This window comes from Schistocerca serialis, chromosome 5, assembly GCF_023864345.2.
Source record: "Schistocerca serialis cubense isolate TAMUIC-IGC-003099 chromosome 5, iqSchSeri2.2, whole genome shotgun sequence".
In the NCBI taxonomy this organism is placed as follows: domain Eukaryota; kingdom Metazoa; phylum Arthropoda; class Insecta; order Orthoptera; family Acrididae; genus Schistocerca; species Schistocerca serialis.
The window spans coordinates 236,984,694-237,006,567 of NC_064642.1; the positions used below are offsets into that span (position 1 = coordinate 236,984,694).

General features: G+C 38.3%; 1 protein-coding gene across 2 annotated transcripts in view; it reads left to right on the top strand.

The window, feature by feature from the left end:
• Positions 1-21,874, top strand: part of LOC126481666 (negative elongation factor D) — a 209,027-nt gene that overhangs the window by 36,055 nt on the left and 151,098 nt on the right. For both annotated transcript variants that reach the window (XM_050105594.1, XM_050105595.1), the window contains exons 4-6: positions 3,121-3,236; positions 12,832-12,941; positions 20,505-20,614. In XM_050105594.1, coding sequence (XP_049961551.1) covers positions 3,121-3,236; positions 12,832-12,941; positions 20,505-20,614 — 336 coding nt within the window. The remainder of the gene's footprint in view (positions 1-3,120; positions 3,237-12,831; positions 12,942-20,504; positions 20,615-21,874) is intronic.

Sequence of the window (21,874 nt, forward strand, 5' to 3'; positions counted from 1 at the left end):
ACTTCTTGTAATATTTGTCGTTCTAAGTGTGGTGAAGTGAGTGGTTACTGTGAGTTATTATAGTTATTATTATTATTATTATTATTATTTATTCAGAAAAATGAGTGTAGAGACTACATTTAAGTGATTCTTATTTTATTTCACTTCTGTGACTCATTAGCCCATCACATTTGTTTCTTTTATAAGCTTGGGGCCCTTGGAGTAGGAGGTGGGGCTTGTCTCAACAGCAAGTGTGCTATGAGCTGATACGAAGTTTTTGTTCCCAGTGTCTTCCACAAAAGAGCCACCTTATAGTGTATGATTGGTAATATTTTAAATACCTATTGGTATGGATAGTGAACACTTTTGCCAAACCCTTAGTTATCTTGGTGCCTGAATAATGTGCCAACAATGCTGTTCATCTTTATGATGATGTATATTTGATAATTTACATGTTGATTGAGATAAGTGATATTCAACTCATTTGAATTACCCAGTCCCCTGCACTATACTCGGTGACATCATCACACATTTCCACTTTAAAGATCACACAAAAATATACGAGGAACATTTTAGTAGCGATGTGCAATGTGAGTTTAAATGTACAGATCAAACAAAATAAATGTTTTTGTATTGGTAGGTAAACTATTTAGGTAATCATCATTTCACCACTGATCTCCAATAGCCATTAGTATGTACTGGTAGTAGTGTGTAAGTATATCAGTCAAGATATTAGCTAAAGTTTTGCAATGCATCAAAAAGAAAACTTAAGTCTGTTGTACATATTGTGTTTACCATCAACACTGCTCTTCTGTAAATAGTATTACCGTTTTACCTGTAGTAAATGAAGTTTTGCCCCACACTTCCAAGCATGGTGTTGAACCACTTAATATTCACTCAAGAGAACTAAGTTTTCCCTGCTGTAGGTGGTGGTAGGGGAATGAAATGTGCTTCATGGAGAAATGATTTTGGCATAACTGCAGAAACTCACAGGTCAATAGTTAGGGTTACTGTTTTTTTGATATGTTCAGTGAATATTGTTTTCCATTTATCAGTTAATGTTATTAAAAGAGTTCGATAACTTTTGGGTGAGCCACCATATACACTGCTTGTTTCTTTTATATGCCCCTCAACACTGTCTGTTACTCACAGTAAATGACTGTTCAATTAAACTGTTCACATTTTGCCTGCTGCAACACAGGACCTTGTTTCTTGTTATAATTTAATCACAAACTTATGTGATTAATGAAAGGGGACACAGTCCAGTAATTTTTTGTGATTCAGTTTTAGACAAAAATAACTGTATTGTCAGAAAAAATTTTTTTTGCGTGTATTTATCAGAATATTTCATTAACACCATGAACTGACATGGTTAATATAAAACAGTGGAAAATCCAGCTTGGAATGTAACAATATAATGAAAAGGACAGCTGCCTCTCACTATATTGTGGAGATGCTGAGTCACAGAAAGGTACAACAAAAAGCCTGTCACACAATTAGCTTTCGGGCAACACAAGGCCTTTGTCAAAATTAGACAACATACATACACGATTATTTATTTTATTATGTTGATTTTTTGTTTATTTAATTATTTAATATAAATAATTTTGTTGTTTTTTGTCTTAGTATATTTTATAGAATTGATTTTTAAAATTGTAGTATATTGTTAATGAAATGTTTTATGAGATATTATTTTAAATTTTTTGAAGTAGATTTTTATTTATTGTACCTTTTGTATCAGGGTTTATCAAGATTTTAGTATTTATATTACTTGTCTCGATTTGGGTTGATTTATAAAACGCACACACTCATGCAAACACAACTCGCAGTTTTTACAAAGGCCTTTTTGAGTGAAAGCTAATTGTGTGTCAATCTTTGTTGTGCCTTTCTGCGACTCAGGATCTCTGCTATATGGTGAGAAGCAACTATCCTTTTCATTATATGGTTAATACGAAGCTACACTGCTCTCCTCTCACAACAAAGGTTATGTCTGCCTCAAAGTACAGGTCACTGGGTGAGATGATAGGACACTTGGCTTCCAATTTGAGTTGAGAGGTGTTAAATCTCTTCCCAGCCACTGTTGTTTAGATTTTTCATGCTTTCCCAGAATCAATCAAAATTATGAAAAATGTGTTCCTTAGCAGATATATCAGTGACAAAGAACAGCTACTCAAAAGATGTGAGTTATGTAATGTACCCATCAAAAGAATGCGAGTGTAAGAAAATGATCGAACTTTAATCCTCCAAAAGCTAATTGTGTGGAAGCGAGATTCATCACAGTGACCACAGTAGGCACACATTGAAGAATATGAATAATTAAAATGTCAATGTTAAATATAGTATTACAACTCCTACTTTCCCAAAGACAGCTCATTTACTGCAATTTCTAATATCTTTTAGTGTCAAGTGCAGAGTTGTCAATTGGGAACGGAAAAGCTTGGTGACGGCGAACAATAACAATGTGAGGTATAATGCAACAAATCGTATGCATTGCCTAGTAACAGTAATCAGACTTCGTAATAAAGTTGCAAGGTTTAACTTGTAAAAAACAAATGCACAAATGATTGCACGCAGTTGACACATCACCAAACTGTTTGCTTCCCAGTGTAATTAAATAGCTGAAACATAAAAGAATTCATTATCTATAATGAGTAATGGATATTAATAACTTTAGCTGTATAGAAAAAATTGTTTGAACTTCAATAATTTTATTATTATATCAGATTACTTTGAATAAGAAAATGACTTCCTTACACGAAGGCAAACGGAAGAAATCTTATTACACCAGATTACATAGAGCAAGAAAAATGCTTGCCTTACATGAACGCAGACGAAAGACAAAAAGGTACTAAGGAGACTTCACTCCTTGCGTTGCTTTGAAAAATATGAAACACAAAAATACAGGAAGCAACGTTAACAACGCGGATTACTATTCGATCTCTGACGTAGCAAGGCACATTAATTTATTGCAGTTAGTGTGATGATATTGTGTCATCAACCCTTCACTGTTGTCTTAATCTATTGTTTACAACCATTAACGTTTTATTGAGTATAAACGCTCCAAATTTGGTAGTAAGGGAGAGATTGAGGGGGAAAGGTAAGATGATGAGGTATCTGTGTAATTCTTTCTTTGTGTTTCAGGGTGATATTGGGGAAGAGATGATGGAGAACCCACAAGAGGTGTTGAAAGAATGTCTCGAAAAATTCAGAACTAAAGACTACATAATGGAACCAGGAATATTCACTCAGCTGAAAAGGTAACTCTTTCGACTTAAAAACTGTAAGACTGAAGCTGCTTATTTTTAAATGCTGCATATCCATGCAATTGTCATATATTATTTCAAAAGCACATTTATTTACATAATGTGGTGTTAAAATGATAATTGTTTGAAGAAAAGGAAGTGCTACTATATTTACCCGAGTGTAAGATGGCCCTGAATATAAGGCGACCCCCTCCTTCCCACAGATTTTTAAATGCCGTTTATTGATTTTCTACATCTTGATAATACAAATAGAAATAAAATAAAAAAGAAATGGTTTACATTAATTTATATCTTCACTCTTGTTTTTCTTAACTTCTCAGCTGGTCATCTGTGGCATCACTGTTTTTGTGAAAGTTTAGATCAGGGCCAATGACGGTGGTGCTTCTCTACTGCAAATAGGTTGGCGAGCCAATTCACCCTAGCCATTCGGATGGTAGTTTCATGTGAGCAATGAGAGGCAAAAAAAGGTCACTGAATTTTTAGAGCCGAAATTGAAACCATTCTCTCTTCGCTGTTGTCTCAAATGTTTGACTGCTTCCCCCCCTCCTCCCCATATGTCAAGAATTATAAGGTTGTAGTTAGGTTGGGATCAAATAGCACAGCTTATATTACTGCAAATGAAATTTTTTGTCTTAGTTGTCACTAGTATTTGGCTCTTTCTTCCGAATGCACTGCAATTTCAGGGGTTGTGCTTATATTTGTACCGGCCAAGACAGCTGTTTTTTCTGAATACATAGTGGGTTTCGAATCTATATTGATGTGAGAATGTGACATTTCCTTACCTCTTGCTTCCAAACGTGTTTTCTGCCCACTGCTCTCTCATTGGCTATGTAGAACCAGCAGTTGACGCGCCCCTTTTCGTTCCCATCAAACCTTATGGCAAGTGTTGACAACATTGCTGCACAAAACACCTAAGTGAGCCACTGGCACCTATCTAGACTTTTACCACTCCTATTTTTTTGGTAGTCATCCAATTTTAAAGTACATTAAATTCTCACTATACCTGAACTTGGACACGCTGTAGTTTTTAAATGTGATAGATGTTCATAGAAGCCAATATACATGGTATACATTTCCATGGTTGGAATCAAGATGAAATTTGATGCCGTCTCATCATTCCCCTCCTCCCCACCTTTGCTCTAGCACTCAGCCAAGCTTGGGTTATTGTTCCCCCTCCAACTAGTCTGAATTCTCTGAAATAAATCTGCATGTGACCACAGTTGCCAAAGCTTCATCTGTAAATGTAACCTGTTATATAACGCAAAAATATTGACATTAGCAGCACAGTAGTTTAATTTGCAAATGTAAGACAACCCTGTATTTTTCAAATGATCAATTTGGGAAAAAAACCTCGTCTTATAATCGGTTTTTGTTTTTTATATTGTCAAGGCATCATAAACATTCCAAATTCAGACATTGAAATATTTGTTTGTAAGTAATACAGAGTATATATGCTTCGGGAAAAACCGAGGAATTTTCTAGAATTCCAGCAATTTTCCATGGTTTTAGTGTTTGGTTAAGTTTTTGTAATTTTGATTGGTAAGAACTGATAAACAGCAAAATGTGTCAAAGGCTGTAGGATGAAGACTATGGAATATTTCCTAACAGCAAACTGCTTCCGATGAGCATGATGCCACAAATGTTTACATTAAGTTCGTTTTGAGCAGTTGCCAATGGGCTCATGCGCATGCACAGATGCGCTGTGTATGAGCAATGTCTTCTCCCAGTTCTGGCTACTTGAAGTGTGGCTGCAGCAGTAGGAAGAAGCACTCATGCTACACCGAAAAGTATTTCTGACACGCCCAAGCTGACAGATTCACGCACGTGCAGAGCAGTCTGGGAGTGGGAAGGGGGATAGTGACCCATTTACGTTTGGTGATTTTGCTGTTTCTTGATGTCCTATTTCCTCTTCATTTACAGTTGACACGGCAAATGAAAACAAAATGGATTTCTGTCGCTGGGAGCTATCAAGTGAATTCAAATATGTGCACTTAATTGCAGGAAGCTATTATTAGTTTCAGTTTTCTGATTTTATTTTATTTCCATGTTTTTGGCAGTCGAGCATTAATCACCTTGCACAACAGTGAAGTTATTTTTGTCGGTTTGCTAAATAAATGTGGCTTTTATTAGTCTTTTCTGCAGATGCAGTCAATTTATAAGAAATTGTCCCCCCCCCCCCCCCCCCCCCCCCACACACACACACACACTGTTGGCTAGTTTCAAATGTTTACTGAATTTCAAGTGCACATTTTCATCTTCTGGCACATATGGCATTATGCTGTAATAAAGAATCAAACATGAGACAATACAGTACTGGTACTCCAAGAAAATTTGCATCCCGGGAAGCACACTGAAAAGCTTAATAGCAGCTTCGGGCCTACTTCATTGTTAATCTGGAATACAGGGTGTATACACCCCGAGAAATCCAGGAAAAACCTGGGAATTTTTTTATCTGGGAGAAAACCGGGAGAAACCCAGGAATTTTTCATTGTTTTATTTTCCAGTTAAATTTTTGTAATTTTCACTCATAACAAATGACACTCCAACAAAGAATATTACTGTATCCCAATACTGTAGAATAATTATACTGGACCAATAAAACGTAAATGAGAGAGGGAAAATAAATAAAGAAAGAAACATTCAGTTGCAAGGGAAATGCACCATTTACAATGACATAACACCATGAACACACAAGTGTCTGTCAACAGCAAAATGTGTCAGAAGCCTTAGGATGAAGATTATGTAATACATTGTAACAACAAACCGCTTCTGATGAGCGTGACTTCACAAATGTTTACATTAGGTTCGTTTGAGCAGTTGCCAGCGGGCTTATGCGCATGCACAGTTGGGCCTCTATGAGCAGTACCTTCTACTGCTTCTGGCTGCATGAAGTGTGAATGTTGACTGTATCAACAAGCAGCCAGATGCTAACTGCAAAAATTTTCTGGTGTGCCCAAGTTGCCAGATTCGCGCATATGCAGAGCAGTCTTAGTTATTGTGAGGAAGGGGGTAGCTGCCACATGACCCTTGTTTCTGTTTAGTGATTTTACTGTTCCCTCTTTGTTTTCAATTCCAATGTCAAAAGAAAATAAAACACATTTCTGTGGCCGGGAAATATCAAGGGAATTAAAATACATCGCATAATTACGGAACGCTAAAATATGTTATTAGTTTGTTTTCTAATTTTATTTTATTTCCATGTTTTTAGCAGTCAAGCATTAATCACCTTGCAGAACAATGAAGTTATTTTCGTTGGTATGATAAAGAAATTTGGCTTTTACTGATCTTTTCCACTGAGGCATTCCACAGTATTGGCCAGTTCCAACTGAATTTCAGGTTCACATTTTCATCTTCTGGCATATGGCGTTATGCTATAATAAAGAACCAAACATCAGACAGTACAGTACAGGTGCCCCAAGAAAATTAACATCCCGAAAACCACACTGAAAAGCTTAATGTTCAGTTGGGGCCTACTTCATTGTGAATCTGGACATATGAGTGTGCACTTCAAGCTGAATTATGACTTTTAGTATGGTTTACAAATTCCAATACTCTTGGAGTATCCTCTGACTTTCTGTTTCTGAAATAAAATGATTGTATGGCATTGTTGGCCAGGAGGCCGCATGCGGGGAAGTTCGGCCGCTGTATTGCAAGTCCTTTTTAGTTGACGCCACTTTGGCGACTTGCGAGTCAATGATGATGAAGAACACACAACACCCAGTCATCACAAGGCAGAGAAAATCCCTGAGCCCGCCGGGAATCGAACCCGGGACTACATCGCAGGAAGCGAGAACGTTACCGCTAGACCACGAGCTGCGGACTTTCTGTTTCTTTTATGACATAATGTAAGACGTCTTAATGCTTTAATACGTACAAATGGGCTGCTGAAACGAACCTATTTCTAACAGGTCTGAGGAAAAAATTCCAAATGATTGTTTGAAAAACTTTACTTGCTAAGTAAATTTCCTTTTTATACAAGATGAATTATGCTATGTGTGAGAATGTGCAATGATTTTCTTAAATCACTGAGCGTCTGACTCTCGTTTAAAACTTAACACTTTGAGTACCAGACACTTAGAAGGATTTCGGGCCCAAAAGACCAGGCATTTGCCATTATTTTAAATTTTACTGTCGCATATGTGTGATGTATCTTAAAAATGTAAGACACACACAAAAAAAAAGAAGACCAATATTACGTGTAAAAGTGTAACTTCTCTTGCAGCTCATTAGTCTTTGAGACCCAATATTTTATGTGAAAGCTTAGCTTCTTTTGTAGCTACACTGTTTATGTTAATTTAAACGTGTGTTCGCACTATGTAATTGGTGTTGCTATTTGCTGACTAAATCAAATGTCATATGCTCTGAATATTTGCTGTCATTGGCTGGCAAGATCACACGACATGAGGTAGGATTTGCTTACAAGAAAGGGTGTCACAATATCGATTTCAATGCTTCGGAAACTAATATGCTGTGTTTGGTGAAATTCGAATTTATACTTTCGTAATACAAAAACTATCAGTGTACTGCCAGGAAATTCTTCACCAGCAAAAAATCGTCAACCATTCAAAGGATTGATAAGTTTTACAGTTCTGAAAGAAGCTGTACAGTCACTTAACATGGAAAAAGTGTGTTTTCACCAGAGAAAAGGGTGTCTTTTAACCGAGAAATCTGGATTTTTTTTTTTTTCCTTGTCTGTGTATACACCCTGACATATGAATGTGTCCTTAAAGCCAAGTTATGCATTTTAGTATGGTGTACGAAATTCCAATGCTCTTGGAGTATCCTCTGATGTCCTATTTCCTTTATGATTCATGTAAGATCTCTTAATGCTATATTTGTACGAACGTATGGGCTTCCTGTGTCATCGTAGCTGCACAGTTGCAGTAATGCCTGTTTTCTGGCGCTCTCTGGCAGCTGCCGAAATGAACCCATGTCTAAGAAGTTGCGGGGAAGTATTGCGAATGGTTCTTCGAAAAGCATTATTTTCAGAGGAAATTTTTTTTTTTAACGCTGGATGAACTATGTTGTATGTAGAAAGTACAATAAATTTCTTAAATCACAGGGTGTTTGACTCTAGTTTAAAACTTAAAACTTTCAGGACCAGCCATTTAGAATAATTTTGAGCCCAGAAGACCAGACATTAATGTCATTGTCTAAAATTTTACTGGCACATTTGTGCGCTGTATCTTAAAGTGTAACACACGCTAAAAAGACCAATGTTATATGTGAAAGCTTAACTTTTCTTATAGTTTATTAACCTTCAGACCAATATTATATGTGAAAGCTTAGCTTTCCTTGTAGCTACACTATGTTCATTAATTTAAAGCTTAAACCATTAACTTTTACTATTTGTGCGTTCATGCTACTAAACAATCATGTTCCTATTGGCTGACTACATCATGTGTCTATTCTCTGAATATCTGCTGTGATCAGCTGACGAGATCACGTGACATGAGCTATGATTGGCTCAGAATAGCACAGTGCAATCTCTGTTTCAATACTTCGGAAACTTAAGTGCTGCATTTGACTAAAGTGCTGCATTTGGTGGAATTTGAATTTATACTTTCGTAATATGAAAATATGCAGCATTTCGCAATATGAAAATATGCAGTGTACATGATACTGCACGTCAAATATCTTTGCAAAATGCATTCCCTTCCCCTGAGTTTCGTTTTCTAAAGGACTAGGAAGTTCTTGTTGGTGTATAAAACCGTTACCATTCAGAGGATTGATCTTTTTACAGCTCCGGAGGAATGTACACTGTTGTTTATCATGGAAAAGTGTATTCACCCCCCCTCCCGTATACACCCTGTAATAGCGCATTTTGGAGAATTGGTATGTTTGCAAGTGAAAACTTTGGGGTTTTAGTTTTTTGGCAAAGCAATTTAGATATTCCTCAGTTACTATTACAGTTGCATTTACTATTGTAGAACAGAAAATAACATGAAATTAATAACTATCGATATTTATGCTGCCACAGTTCTTCGGAAGCATTAAAACAACTGATAACTATAACAATGTTGTATGTTTTTCGGCCATCATCAGTTATTTTGCTTCCTAAACAGCAAAAATCATCTGATCCTTTTAGAGTTTCGTAATCAGAGTTCCTCAACATCGCTCGATTTAATTGGACTACATTTTGTTAATCTTGTTCTGCTGTTGTTGATGTTCATCCGATATCCTCCTTTCAAGGTGTCCATTTCATTCTATTGCTCTTCCAAGTCCTTTGCTGTACATGACAGAATTGCAGTGTCATCGGCAAACCTCAAAAGTTTTTATTTCTTCTTCCTAAACTTATAAAACTCTTTCTCCAAATTTTTCTTTCATTTCCTTTATTACTTGCACAGTGTACAAATTAAATAACATCAGGGTAGGCTACAAGCATCGACTCTAACTGCAGTCTCGTTCCTGTAAAAGTTGTAAATAGCCTGTTGCTCCCTGTCTTTTTACCTCTGCTACCTTCAGAATTTCGTAGAGGGTGTTCCAGTCAACATTGTCAAAAGCTTTCTTGAAGTCTACAAATGCTATGAAAGCAGGTTTGTTTTTTGTTAACCTATCTTCTAAGAGAAGTCGTAAGGTCAGTATTGCCTCACATGTTCGACATTTCTCTGTAACCCAAACTCATCTTCCTGAGGTCAGCTTCTACTGGTTTTCTCAGTCTTCTGTAAAGAATTCGTATTGTTATTTTGCAACTGTGACTATAAAACTGATTGTTTGATAACATTCACCTCTCTCAGCACCTGCTTGCTTTGGAATTGGAATTAAATCATTCTTATTGAAATCTTGAAGGTATTTCCCCCTCTTATACATTCACCACATGGAGTATTTTTGTCAACTGGCTTTCCTAATGCAATCAGTAAATCTGATGGAATATTGTCTAGTCCATGAGCCATATTTCAGCTTAGGCCTTTCAGTTCTCTGGCAAATTTTTCTCACAGTATCAGATCTCCTCTCTTGTCTTCTTCTAAGTCCTGTTCCTGTTCTGTAAATTGCCTTCAAGTTCATCTCCTTCTACAGATCTATATACTTGTTCCACCTTTCAGCTTTCCATTCTTTGCGTAATACTGGGTTTTCATCTGCGGTCTTGACATTTATACAGCTACTTCTCTTTTCTCCAGAGGCCTCTTTAATTTTCCTGTATGCATTGTCTATATTTCACCCTAGAGAAATATACTTCTAAATCCTTACATTTGTTCTCTAACACACACGCGCACACACACACACACACACACACACACACACACACACACACACACGTACATGCAAACGTAACTCTCACAAACATGACTGCAGCTTATGGCAGCTGAAGCCACACTGCAAGCAGCAGCAAAGTACATGATAGGAGGGAAAACTGGGTGGAGGTAAGGAGGAGGCTGCAGCAGAGAGGGGACGGATAGCAGGATAGGGGTGGGGGACAGTGAAGTGCTGCTGGGCAGCATGCAGGGGCAAAGTGAAGGGAGGGAAGGGTAGCTAGGTGCAGTCGGGAGGTTAGATGGGGTGCAGGGAGGGGGGAGGGTGTGGGGGGTGGTTGTATGTGGAGAAGGAGAGAAGTAGAACGGCTTGGTGGAATGAGGACTATGTAGAGCTGAAATGGGAACAGGGAAGGAGCAGGATGGCTGAGAACAATGACTAACGAAAGTTGAGGCCAGGAGGGTTACAGGAACATAGGATATATTGTAGGGAGAGTTCTCACCTCTGCAATTCAGAAAAGCTGGTGTTGGTGGGAAGGATCCATATGGCACAGGCTGTGAAGCAGTTGTTGAAATGAAGGATGTCATGTTGTGCAGTGTGCCCACAAACAGGATGGGTCTTGTTGGTTGCCATGCCCACACAAACTGCAACACAGTTGTTGCAACTTAGCTTGTAGATTACATTACTGGTTTCACAGGTAGCCCTGCCTTTGATTGGATAGGTGTTTGTGACCAGACTGGAGTAGCATTCACCATGCTGTTAATAGTACCTTACCTGCATTCCTGTTTTCTTTTTATGGCCGAATTAGAAGAGAGGATATAAAATGTAAATTGCACAATGGCAGGAAAAAGCATTACGAGTAATATGTTAGCATCAAATGTAGATTTAAGTGTTAGGTGGAGTCTTTTCTGAAGGTATTTGTCTGGATTGTAGCCACATATGGAAGTGAAACATGGACAATAAACAGTTTAGACAAGAAGAGAATAGAGGCTTTTGAAATGTGATACGACAGAAGAATGCTGAAGGTTAGATGCAGCAATCACATATCAAAATGAATGGAATTGTAGATACAGAAATTTGTGGTATATCTTGGCCAAAAGAATGGATCAGTTGATAGGACACATTCTGAGACATCAAGGGATCACCGATTTAGTATTTGAGGGAAGTGCTCAGTGTAAAAATTGCAGAGGGAGTCTAAGAGACGAGTACAGTAAGCAAATTCAGGAAGCTGTATATTGCAGTACTTATTTGGAGATGAACAAGCTCATGCAGGTTAGAGTAGCAGGGAGAATTTCATCAAACCAGTCTTCAGACTGGACAAGAACAACTACTATTATTACTACTACACTCTTCAAAGGGAAAGTAAGCTGTTTAGTGGAAACATTTCCCAGCCAAATTCGAAAGTGTGTTGCTCAGTAGTTTTGCAATATATGAGTAGCTATTACAAAGGTAAACAATGGTTGGTATTCAGTAGCTTCCATGAGATTTTGCCTTCAGAATCTACCCTAGATCCCCAAATTTTTCACAGATAAGGTTGTGGATCTACATGCAGTATGAAGACTTGTATGAGGAGGAGGTTAATCCTCTTATCTCCCAAGGATATAAATTTCTAATAGTTATAAAATTTCCATTTTATAAATATTTAATAATACTTTATGGTGTCTGATTTTCATTGTTTTTAGTAGAATTTTAAACACATGAAATGAAAAGTAAAACACCTACAGCTGGCACTTTTGCATTTAGTTTATTTATGCAATCAGTTTTGTTGTTCCATTACATTATATTCAGGCCCTGTGACCAACGCAAACTGTGAGGAATCCAATTTTGTGTGCACTCATAACAGGTAGCTAACAGGAGGCAGTAACTGGTGTCTGTAGTTCTCTGGTTTACATGACACTATCCGTTTGTTCGTAAATCAACAACTGTCAGAACAACATTGAAATCAGAGTGTCCAAAGATGGAAATAAAAGTCTTTGGATGTTCTTGTGTTATACTGACAGTCATTGGTTGATGAACAAAGCGATAGTATCATTGGAACCAGAGATCCATGGATACTAGTTACAAAATATTGGCTCCTGTTATGACAGCACATGAGACTGAAATCTTCCCTGTTTAGTTTGGTCAAGGGGCCTGAAGGTGGCATAATGGAACTCCGAAACTGGTTGCATAAATAAACTAAACAAAAAAGTAATGGCTGTAGGTATTTTGGTTTTCATTTCATACTGAACTGCAGGAGCCCTGATAACCATCCATTACAAAGATTTATCACATATTGTTTACAACTGGAAACTTACTTGAATAAACTGTTTATTTTTTCCATTCATCACTGATACTATAAGTGTTAAAAAAGCTTTGAATTCAGTTTTAATCTTGAACATTTTTTTTATATAATTGACAGATATTTTCAGGCTGGTGGAAACCCAGAACAGGTCATTGAGCTGCTTTCTATCAATTACAGTGCTGTGGCTCAGATGGCAAATCTTCTAGCTGAATGGTTAATTACTGCAGGTAAGTTCAGGATACCACATACTGGCAGGGTTATATTTAGTGCCTATGTTAATTAAATGATGGAGTACCAGTGGTTCAAACAAATGTTATAAGAAGGCACGTTATCCACATAAGGTGATAAGCCAAAGCATTATGACCATGTGTTTAACCCTTTAACTGCTCTGGACGTGTTAACGCGCGCGCCTTTGTACCTGTCTCTGTGTGATCTGACTGTGTTGATGCGCGCCACCAGTCCTTCTACCTGGTACTCTGAATGTGTCAACGCATAGACACGTTCAGAGTACCAGGTAGAAGGACTGGTGGCTCGCATCAACACATTCAGAGCACACAGGGACAGGTACAAAGGTGCACACGTTAACATGTCCAGAGCAGTTAAAGGGTTAACAGTGTATTGGTCTACATTTGAAATGCAATACAGCAGCAGTTCTGCATGGCATGGATTTGACAAGTCATTGGAAGTTTTTCGGAGATATGTAGCACCAGATGACAGCGCAGGTCGCACATTTCCCATAAATTATGGGCTGTTGTTTGTGGGCATGGAGCTGTTGCCCAGCAGTGTCGCGGATGTGTTCCATTGGGTTCAGATCATGCAAATTTGAAGGCCAAGACATCTGGATGAGTTCACTGTCATGCTGCCCAAACCACTGTAGCACAATTATGGCCTTGTGATATGCACAGTTGCCTGCTGGAAGACACCATCACCGTTGGGCAAGAGATCAAGCAAGAAGGGGTGCAAAGGGCTTGCAATAATGTTCTTGTAGTCCACAGCTGTCGTTATGCCTTCAGTTACTACCACGGGTCCTATGGAAGATAGATGAATGCATAATACTGTCTATGTTGACCTGTATCCATGGCATGGTGTATTGTTTTGATCAGCTGTTCCCCTGGATGGTTACTTATCTTGACCACCAATCTGGTGTAACAAGAAACCTCATGCATCTTACCATCCGACATTTCAATTGATCCGCAGTCCAGTTATGATATGGTTGGGTGGAAACATGTCAGGCTCATCTGTTGTGGAGCCCCATATTCAGCAGTGTGTGCTGAACAGTGGTGCTCTGGTGTCAAGCCCCCGACCTCCACATTGGGTGAAGAGGTGTGGTGTCCAACACCTTCTTGTCTACTTGTGGTTTCGCTACCCTCCAAACACTTCCAATAGATGCTTATGACATAAGCACATGAGCAGGTGACCAGTTTTGCTGTTTCAGAGATCCTCATTCTGAGGTTAACTGTCTCCTGAGAAGTCTTCTATAACTGTAGTAAAATGTTATGATAACCACAAGTGAACTGCGTCAATAATGAAGAAAACTATACATATTTATGTATGTAAATGTGCTATCAATAATGAAATATTATTTTGGAATAAGAAAACTCTCCACCAATACTTGTTTTGAACATGAAAAATATTAGTTATAAATACATTTTTGTGTAACAAATACAATTACTATGAATAACAAAGACTGTGAGTATGTTATGTCATGGAATTTCTGTATAATTGCAGGATAAAGACTTGAATGAATAAAATGATCACTCTGGTGTCAGCCCTCAAACCTACTAGACACTTTTGTCCGAGGTTGCTTCTGAATGCATGATTTTGTTAATTATATATTAAGTTTTTCCCAGTATGTGTATAAAAAATATTTGTCCTTTTAATCTCATTTTTTCTCCCTCCATGTGAACATAATTAAGTGGAAATAATTAATTATCGCTAGAATTCAAATTTTATCGTTGGCCATTGGCTATTCTTTTGTCATAATGACACATTTGCAGCCATTACATGCATTATAAGTAATCTAATGGTTTTTGGGATTCACCCACAAGACAATAAGAAAAAAAAAAAATACTTTAAATATGTAACATTGAGAGTAAAAGCACAGCTACGTAGATGATTATATCGTGTGTCTCTCTCTGCAACAATATTTATTTATCAGGCATTAACTACTACAGTTTTAGACAAACCATGTGTATTTTTGATCTAGTAGTGTGTGTTGACAACATAAGTAAATTGTTATGGCCCAACCTAGTACCTTTACTTAGAATTATTTACCTATGTAGCAACATTCATGATTGTTAGCGTATATTTTAGCTGCTACTATGTGTATGCAAATTCCTTACCACATCACTTGCGTGGCACCAATTTCGTGTTGGGCAATGACTGTAACATTTTTTTCACATCAATATAAAGAGATGCTAGGTAGTCCAAGAAATATGTGGTTTGAGAACCATAGTTACAAGTGCTACTCTGATAAGAAGAGATGGGCACAAGAGAGGAATTTGTGGCTGCCTGCATCAAATCAGTTCGATTTTTTTTTTTTTTTTTTTTTTTTTTTTTTTTTTTTAAATGGGGGGGATTTGCAGTCTTTCACTCCTTAATGCTTGTGTATTGAATAAGCAATGGCAGGAATAAAAGAAATGTTCAGAGGTAGGTTTGAAGTTCAGGATGAAAGGATATCAGTGATAAGATTAGGTGATGACATAGTTATCCTTAGCGAAAGTGAGGAACAATTCACAGGACCTCTTGAGTGGAATGAACAGTCTAATGAGTACAGAATATGAATTTAGAGTAAACCAAAGAAAGAAGAAAGTGATTGGTAGTTTAGCGATAAAATTAACATAAGAATTAGTGACCATGAAGTAGATAAAGTAAAGGAATGCTTCTACCTTACAAGCAAAATAACACATGACAGGCAGAGCAAGGAGGGCGTAAATAGCAAACTAGCAAAGGGGACAAAGACATTCATGGCATAAATAATTCAACTAGTATCACACAACAGGCTTAGTTTTAGAAAGAGATTTCACTTCCATACACAGTGTTGAATGGAAGTGAGTCACAGACTGTGGGAGTAGTTCCAAATATGTCTTGTTATTGATGTGGTTGAAAATCTTCTTCATTGACAATGCTTGTAATGCATTGCTCTGAACTCTTCCTTGCCCCTCCATACAGTGTTGAAAGCTCTATGTAGCACCTGTCAAAACATAGGAATGCATATTGATGAACTCCATCTGCCACACGTTACTCAAGAAGTACTTCAAACAAATAATAAAACACAAAACAAATATTTGAGCTAATGCAGTATATCGTATACATTCACTTGTGTGCAAAAAAAGATGAAAGTAACTTTTACGTGATGTGACACTGTCAAGTAATATAGCCCAATGAAACTTGGACCACACGTAGAAAGAAATGCCGCAGTATAGTACAGAGGTAACTGAAAGAAATTTGCAGTGAGACAAACAGATATAACACTTTTGTTCAATGACAACAATTACTCTGAAGTCAACTGTGATTTATGATGGTCCCCAGAACATTCAAAAAATGGGACCTGATTCTTAATAGGGTATGTGATCGCTTCAGGTGGCAAAGCGTGTTCTGCAACATGCACCTATACTGACCACAAGGTTGATAAGAAGTTCTTGTGGCAGGGCATTCCATTCCTCCACCAGCACAATTGACAACTGTTGGATGGACAGTGACACATGTGGACGTGCTGTAATACATCTCCCAATGCATCTGACACATTCTTTATGGGATTTAAGTTGGGAACAGGTAGGTCAGGCCATCCATCGAATATCCTCAGCTTGCACTGTTTGCTGTGTTCGTGTATTGTTATCCATAAAAATGAAGCCAGGAGTGAATGCACCCCTGAAAAGACGTGCATTTGGAAGGAGAAGAGTGTCACAATAACATCAACTGATGCATGTGCTGTGTTAAAAGATTTGGAGGTCAGTGCACCCATGCAACATTATGCCCCCCCTCCCCCCCTCACACACACACACACACACACACACACACACACACACACACAATATGACATCTCAGCCCCCAAAACCATCAATGTTCCCGTGTGCATTACTTGTTCCCACCTATTGCCTTACAACAGAACATCCAGCTTCATTACTCAGACTGAATCTGGTCTTGTTCAAGAAGAGCATACAACTGCACGCCTTGGTAAAGTCCCTATACTCTTGGCACCATCGCAAATGATACTGCTGATGTGCAGGTATCAATGGAACGTGACTTCAGGTCATTGGGCAGAGACCCTTCCATGCGGTCGCCTGAAATTGTGTGCCTTTCAATTCTGTTAAATGTGGTTGAAATGGCACCCGTTATATGATGTGAGTCCCGTCTAGCGTGTTGCATAATGTAACAGTTATCTACTGCTGTGGTTGACCACTTCCTCTTATTCGGACAGCAATGCCTGTGGTTCCCCATGCACATGAAATAATGCTGTGAGCCATACCAACCTCCTGGGGTACACTCGTCATGCCTCATCCTTCTTCTGGTTTCCCAAAGATTCTTCACCAGTGAAGAAGTCATCCAAATGTTGTCTCCAGGTGGTGTTGTAATGACCACTACCAACACAGTGCACTGTAACTGCCTGCTGATGGGTACACTCCCCCCCACCCCCACCCCCCACCTGATTCTTTCACTTGCCTCATTTTGCATAGCCAGCCACATTTGGCACTGTAGTCACGGTGACCTCCTGTTGTGTGACATCCAGCTATCTGTGCATAACTGGGAGATCTCTGGCAACATGCTCCCATCCTTTTTCCTTTCACAGAGTTGTTAATATGTTATGTTACTTTATCTATCTGGTTTTGCAGAGCAGTGTATAAATAACGTGTTTCTGTAGCAGTTAACTATAATAGAAATTATAATCAAATTATTTTATACACATTTGTTCATTTATAAACATTGATTATATAGAAAATTTCACACCCCTAATGTTTATGGGAAAATTTCCTAATTTAATTCAGCCAAATTCTCTACCCTCACACCAGATAAGAAGAGAATTGAAATGTTTGAGATGTGTTGCTCTAGAAGAATAATGATAATTAGTTAGACTGATAATATAGGGAATGAAGAATTTCTCTGCAGAATCAGTGAGGAAGAAGGGAAGCAGGAAGAAAACTGACAAGAACAAGGCCAAGGTGATAGGACATGCATCCAGACATGAGGGACTGATTTCTTTGGTAGCAGAGGGAGCCGTAGAGAGTAAAAACTATAGGGGAAGATAGAGACTGGATTAAGTCAGGTAAATTTCCATGAAAGAGTGGTATCTTTTTGTAGTGTCTTCATGGTTGGTAACTTGATGACTTCAAGGATCATATAAAAAAAATTTCAACAATGTACAGTTCATTGTCGACATCTGTCTGAATTGGTCAGTGTGATGACTGCAGTTAGAAATGTAGAAAACAGATTTGCATGCTATTATTAAACATTTTCATTTGAAGGACTGTGCAGCCACACAAATCAAAACAGATTTGGATGAATTTCACATGAACTATGCACCATCATTGAAAACCATTTGCTTTTGAGTTAATGAATTTAACCTTGATTGGACAAGCACTGAAGATGAGCAACACCCTGGCTGTTCAGTTGAAGAGACCACATTTGAGACCATTGACAAAAACCAATGCTGTACTAATGCAAGACTGTTTAATTAAAGTTTGTGAAATTGCTGAGGTTATAGGCATCTCAAATGAGTGAATGCATAATATCCTCCATGAAGAATTGGCTATGATGTTGTCTTTGTGAGGTGGATGCTGTGATTGTTCAGTCAACCAAAAATACATCCGGCACAAAATTTCAGCACAATGTCTGGCTATTTGGAATTGTATTCTGTGACACGTTTTCACTGGTTTGTGACTATTGGTGAAACATGGGTTCATCGTTACACACCAGAGTCAAAAGAGCAGGCAAGAAAATGGACAAAGATTTGTAAAAGTGCATCAAAGAAGGCAAAGAACATTTTGTCAGTTCGTAAAGTGAAGGCCACCATTTTTTTGGAATTTCTGAGGAATAATTCCCACAGAGTGCTTCGAAAAAGGCGGAACTGTAATTGGAACCTATTATGCTTTGTTATATGATTGTTTGAAACTTGTGCTAGTTGAAAAAAAGGCCAATTGGATACGTAAAAAAGTGTTCTTTCACCGGATACGGCACCAACCCACATGTCAGTAATAACAATGACGGAAATGCATGAATTGGGATTTGAATTGGTTCCTCATCCATGCTGTTCAGCAGACTTAAGCCCCAAGTGACTTCTTCCTATTCTGTAACTTTAAACTTTGTCTTGGTGTAAAGAAATTTCATCAAATGGGGAAGTGATAGTTGCAGTCAATGAGTATTTTGCAGAGTTTGACGCAACCTATTTGTCCGATGGGATGAAAAAGCTATACACTGATGAGCCAAAACTTTATGACCACTGACCAGTACGAGGTTGTACGGTGTGTGATGGTGTTGAGGGTATGTGACTCGGTAAGAGAAGAGTATGAGCAAAGCAGAGACAGATTGGTAATCATTCTAGCAATGATAAGTGGCGTAGTTGTTGAAATCCACAGACTTAAGCGATTTTGACAAAAGCGATTGTTGTGATCCAGTGCTTGGAAGCGAGCATCTCGTAAATGGCAAAGCTGGTCAGCTGTCGCATGCTACTATTATGAGCACCTATGGAAAGTAGTTGAAGAATGCTGAAATCATGGGTAGGTGACAAAAAGTCGGATGAAACTTCCTGGCAGATTAAAACTGTGTGCCCGACCAAGACTTGAACTTGGGACCTTTGCCTTTTGTGGGCAAGTGCTCTACCATCTGAGCTACCCAAGCACAACTCACGCCCCATCCTCACAGCTTTAGTTCTACCAGTATCTCGTCTCCTACCTTCCAAACTTCAAGAAGTCGGATGTCCATACCTGAATCCGATGAAACCCAACTGGGCCGCTGTCGGGTCCCAGCTCCTTGCCCTTAAACCACCGGCCGTAAATTATGGGAAGTACATAACATGTGTAGGCATCCGGTGCCACTAACCTGTTTAAACCTATCAAGTACTCGTCGACTTCATGGCACTCGGAATCCTGCTGGATTGCGTTCCTGAGGCAGACCAACACACTTTTAAGTAAATGGTCATAATATTTTGGTTCATCAGTGTATTTCCCTCAAAGGAAACTGTGTTGAGAAGTAAGGTGAGTTGTTTGTGAAACAAACATTTTTTTCCTTGCTTTTTTACCAGACTTATCAAATCACCCTTGTGTGTGTGTGTGTGTGTGTGTGTGTGTGTGTGTGTAAAACACCACAAAAGACGTTTCAACATACAAAGCTAGTTTTATACACACCATCCACAAAAATAGGACCAGCTTGATTGGAATAAAAGATTTAAAAATATTTTACTTTTCACAAGTGTGGCAAGCACACGACTACAGTAATAAGCAACCAAAAGTCTGTAAATCTTTCCTGTTGCTACTGCTCACATTGTATATGCTCCATTTTATGTAGTCAGACACAGAACTGCGCTACATCTTTCTTGATTATCAAAGGGCATGTCTGAGGATTTCTTAGAAATAATGTTAATCATCTTGTTATTTTTGAAGTGAAATGTTGGGTTCTCTTAGATGACTGAAACATTTCCAAAGTAGCACCCATGCTTTAGATTACAGTGATTAGATATGGTTGATGAATATAATTTTGTATGACTTCCTTATCTGTACAGAATCAGGAATATAACATTGTAATGAGTTGTGCTGTTGTTTCAGAAATAAAGGCTAACAGAGATTTGTTTTTTACAGGACTAACAGTTACAGACGTTCAGGCAATGGTAGAAAATCATGTAAAGGATATGATACTGAAGACATTTGATCCAAAGAAGGCGGACACAATATTCACGGAAGAAGGTGAGGTACGTATGGTATTTTGTGTTACCTCTTTATGCTTTTTTGATGGTAATTGCATAATTTTAAGATGGAATTTTTCTTCCTAAGTTCATTCCTCTCCTACTTCAGTTTTGATATACAATTAATGGAAGGAGTAATAGTAACAACTCACCATATATTTGAGGCTTTGAGCGCTCAATAAGCATGTAAATGAAACTGAAAGTGATGCTGCTTCTTCAGGCCATTGTCCGAAAGCTTAGCAATGTTTTCACGCATGTTTTGGTGCCTTTTGACGGCTCGACACCTCAACTTCACAAGGCGAGTAGTTGCTTTATTCTTTACATTATTTATATTCCACAAAGAACTTTGCATTGCCCTTCTTTGATTATTATTCTTTCTAATGGCGCAACTGGTTAAAATAATAATTAAAAAAATGCCTCTGCATCCAGTGCAACTGATTCATCACTTCTTAAGAAGGATTTTGTATCAAATAACATATGGAGGAGGACAAAAAAAGGGGGGCAGGAAATTTGTCATAACATCTTTATTTCTTAATATTTTTTATACCAAATTTTGATCACCTTCAATGTATTCTCCATTGACCACAATACACTTCTTCAAACGATACTTCCATTGTTGAAAACAGGTTTTAAATTTACTATTTGCCTTCCAGCGATTTTTGTTTTACTTTCTCCCCAGTGGCAAAATATTTTGCTTTTGTGTCCCTTTTGAGGCTGGGGAACAAAAAGAAACACAGGGGGCTAGATCCAGTGAGGAGGGGGCTGGGAGTGGACACTCGGTCTCCTGCCGGTTTTGGTCAAAAACTGCTTTACGGAGAGGGCAGTGTGGGTCAGCGCATTGTCATGATGGAAGAATCAGTTGACTGTGCACCAAAGATCTGCCATTTTCTTCTGGATACTCTCCCCAAATCTTTTCAAAACTTCCAAGGAAAACTCCTGGTTGACAGTTCGACCCAGGGAAATGAACCTCATATGCACAACACCTCTGCAATCGAAGAAATTTGATATTTGACTTCACTTGGCGAGTTTGTTTTGGGGTGAGGAGAACCACTTGTTTTCCACTGGCTTTGCTTGCTGCTTTGTTTCAGGGTCGTATCCATAACACCGTGATACATCACCAGCAGTCACCTCGGAAAAAAATTCAGGGTCCTCTTTGAGCTGATTTTGAAGCTCAAAACATGCCTGAAGTCGATGCTCCCTTTGCTTCCTGTAAGGAGGTGAGGAGCAAATTTAGCTGCAACCCTTCTCCTGTGTGAATCTTTGGAT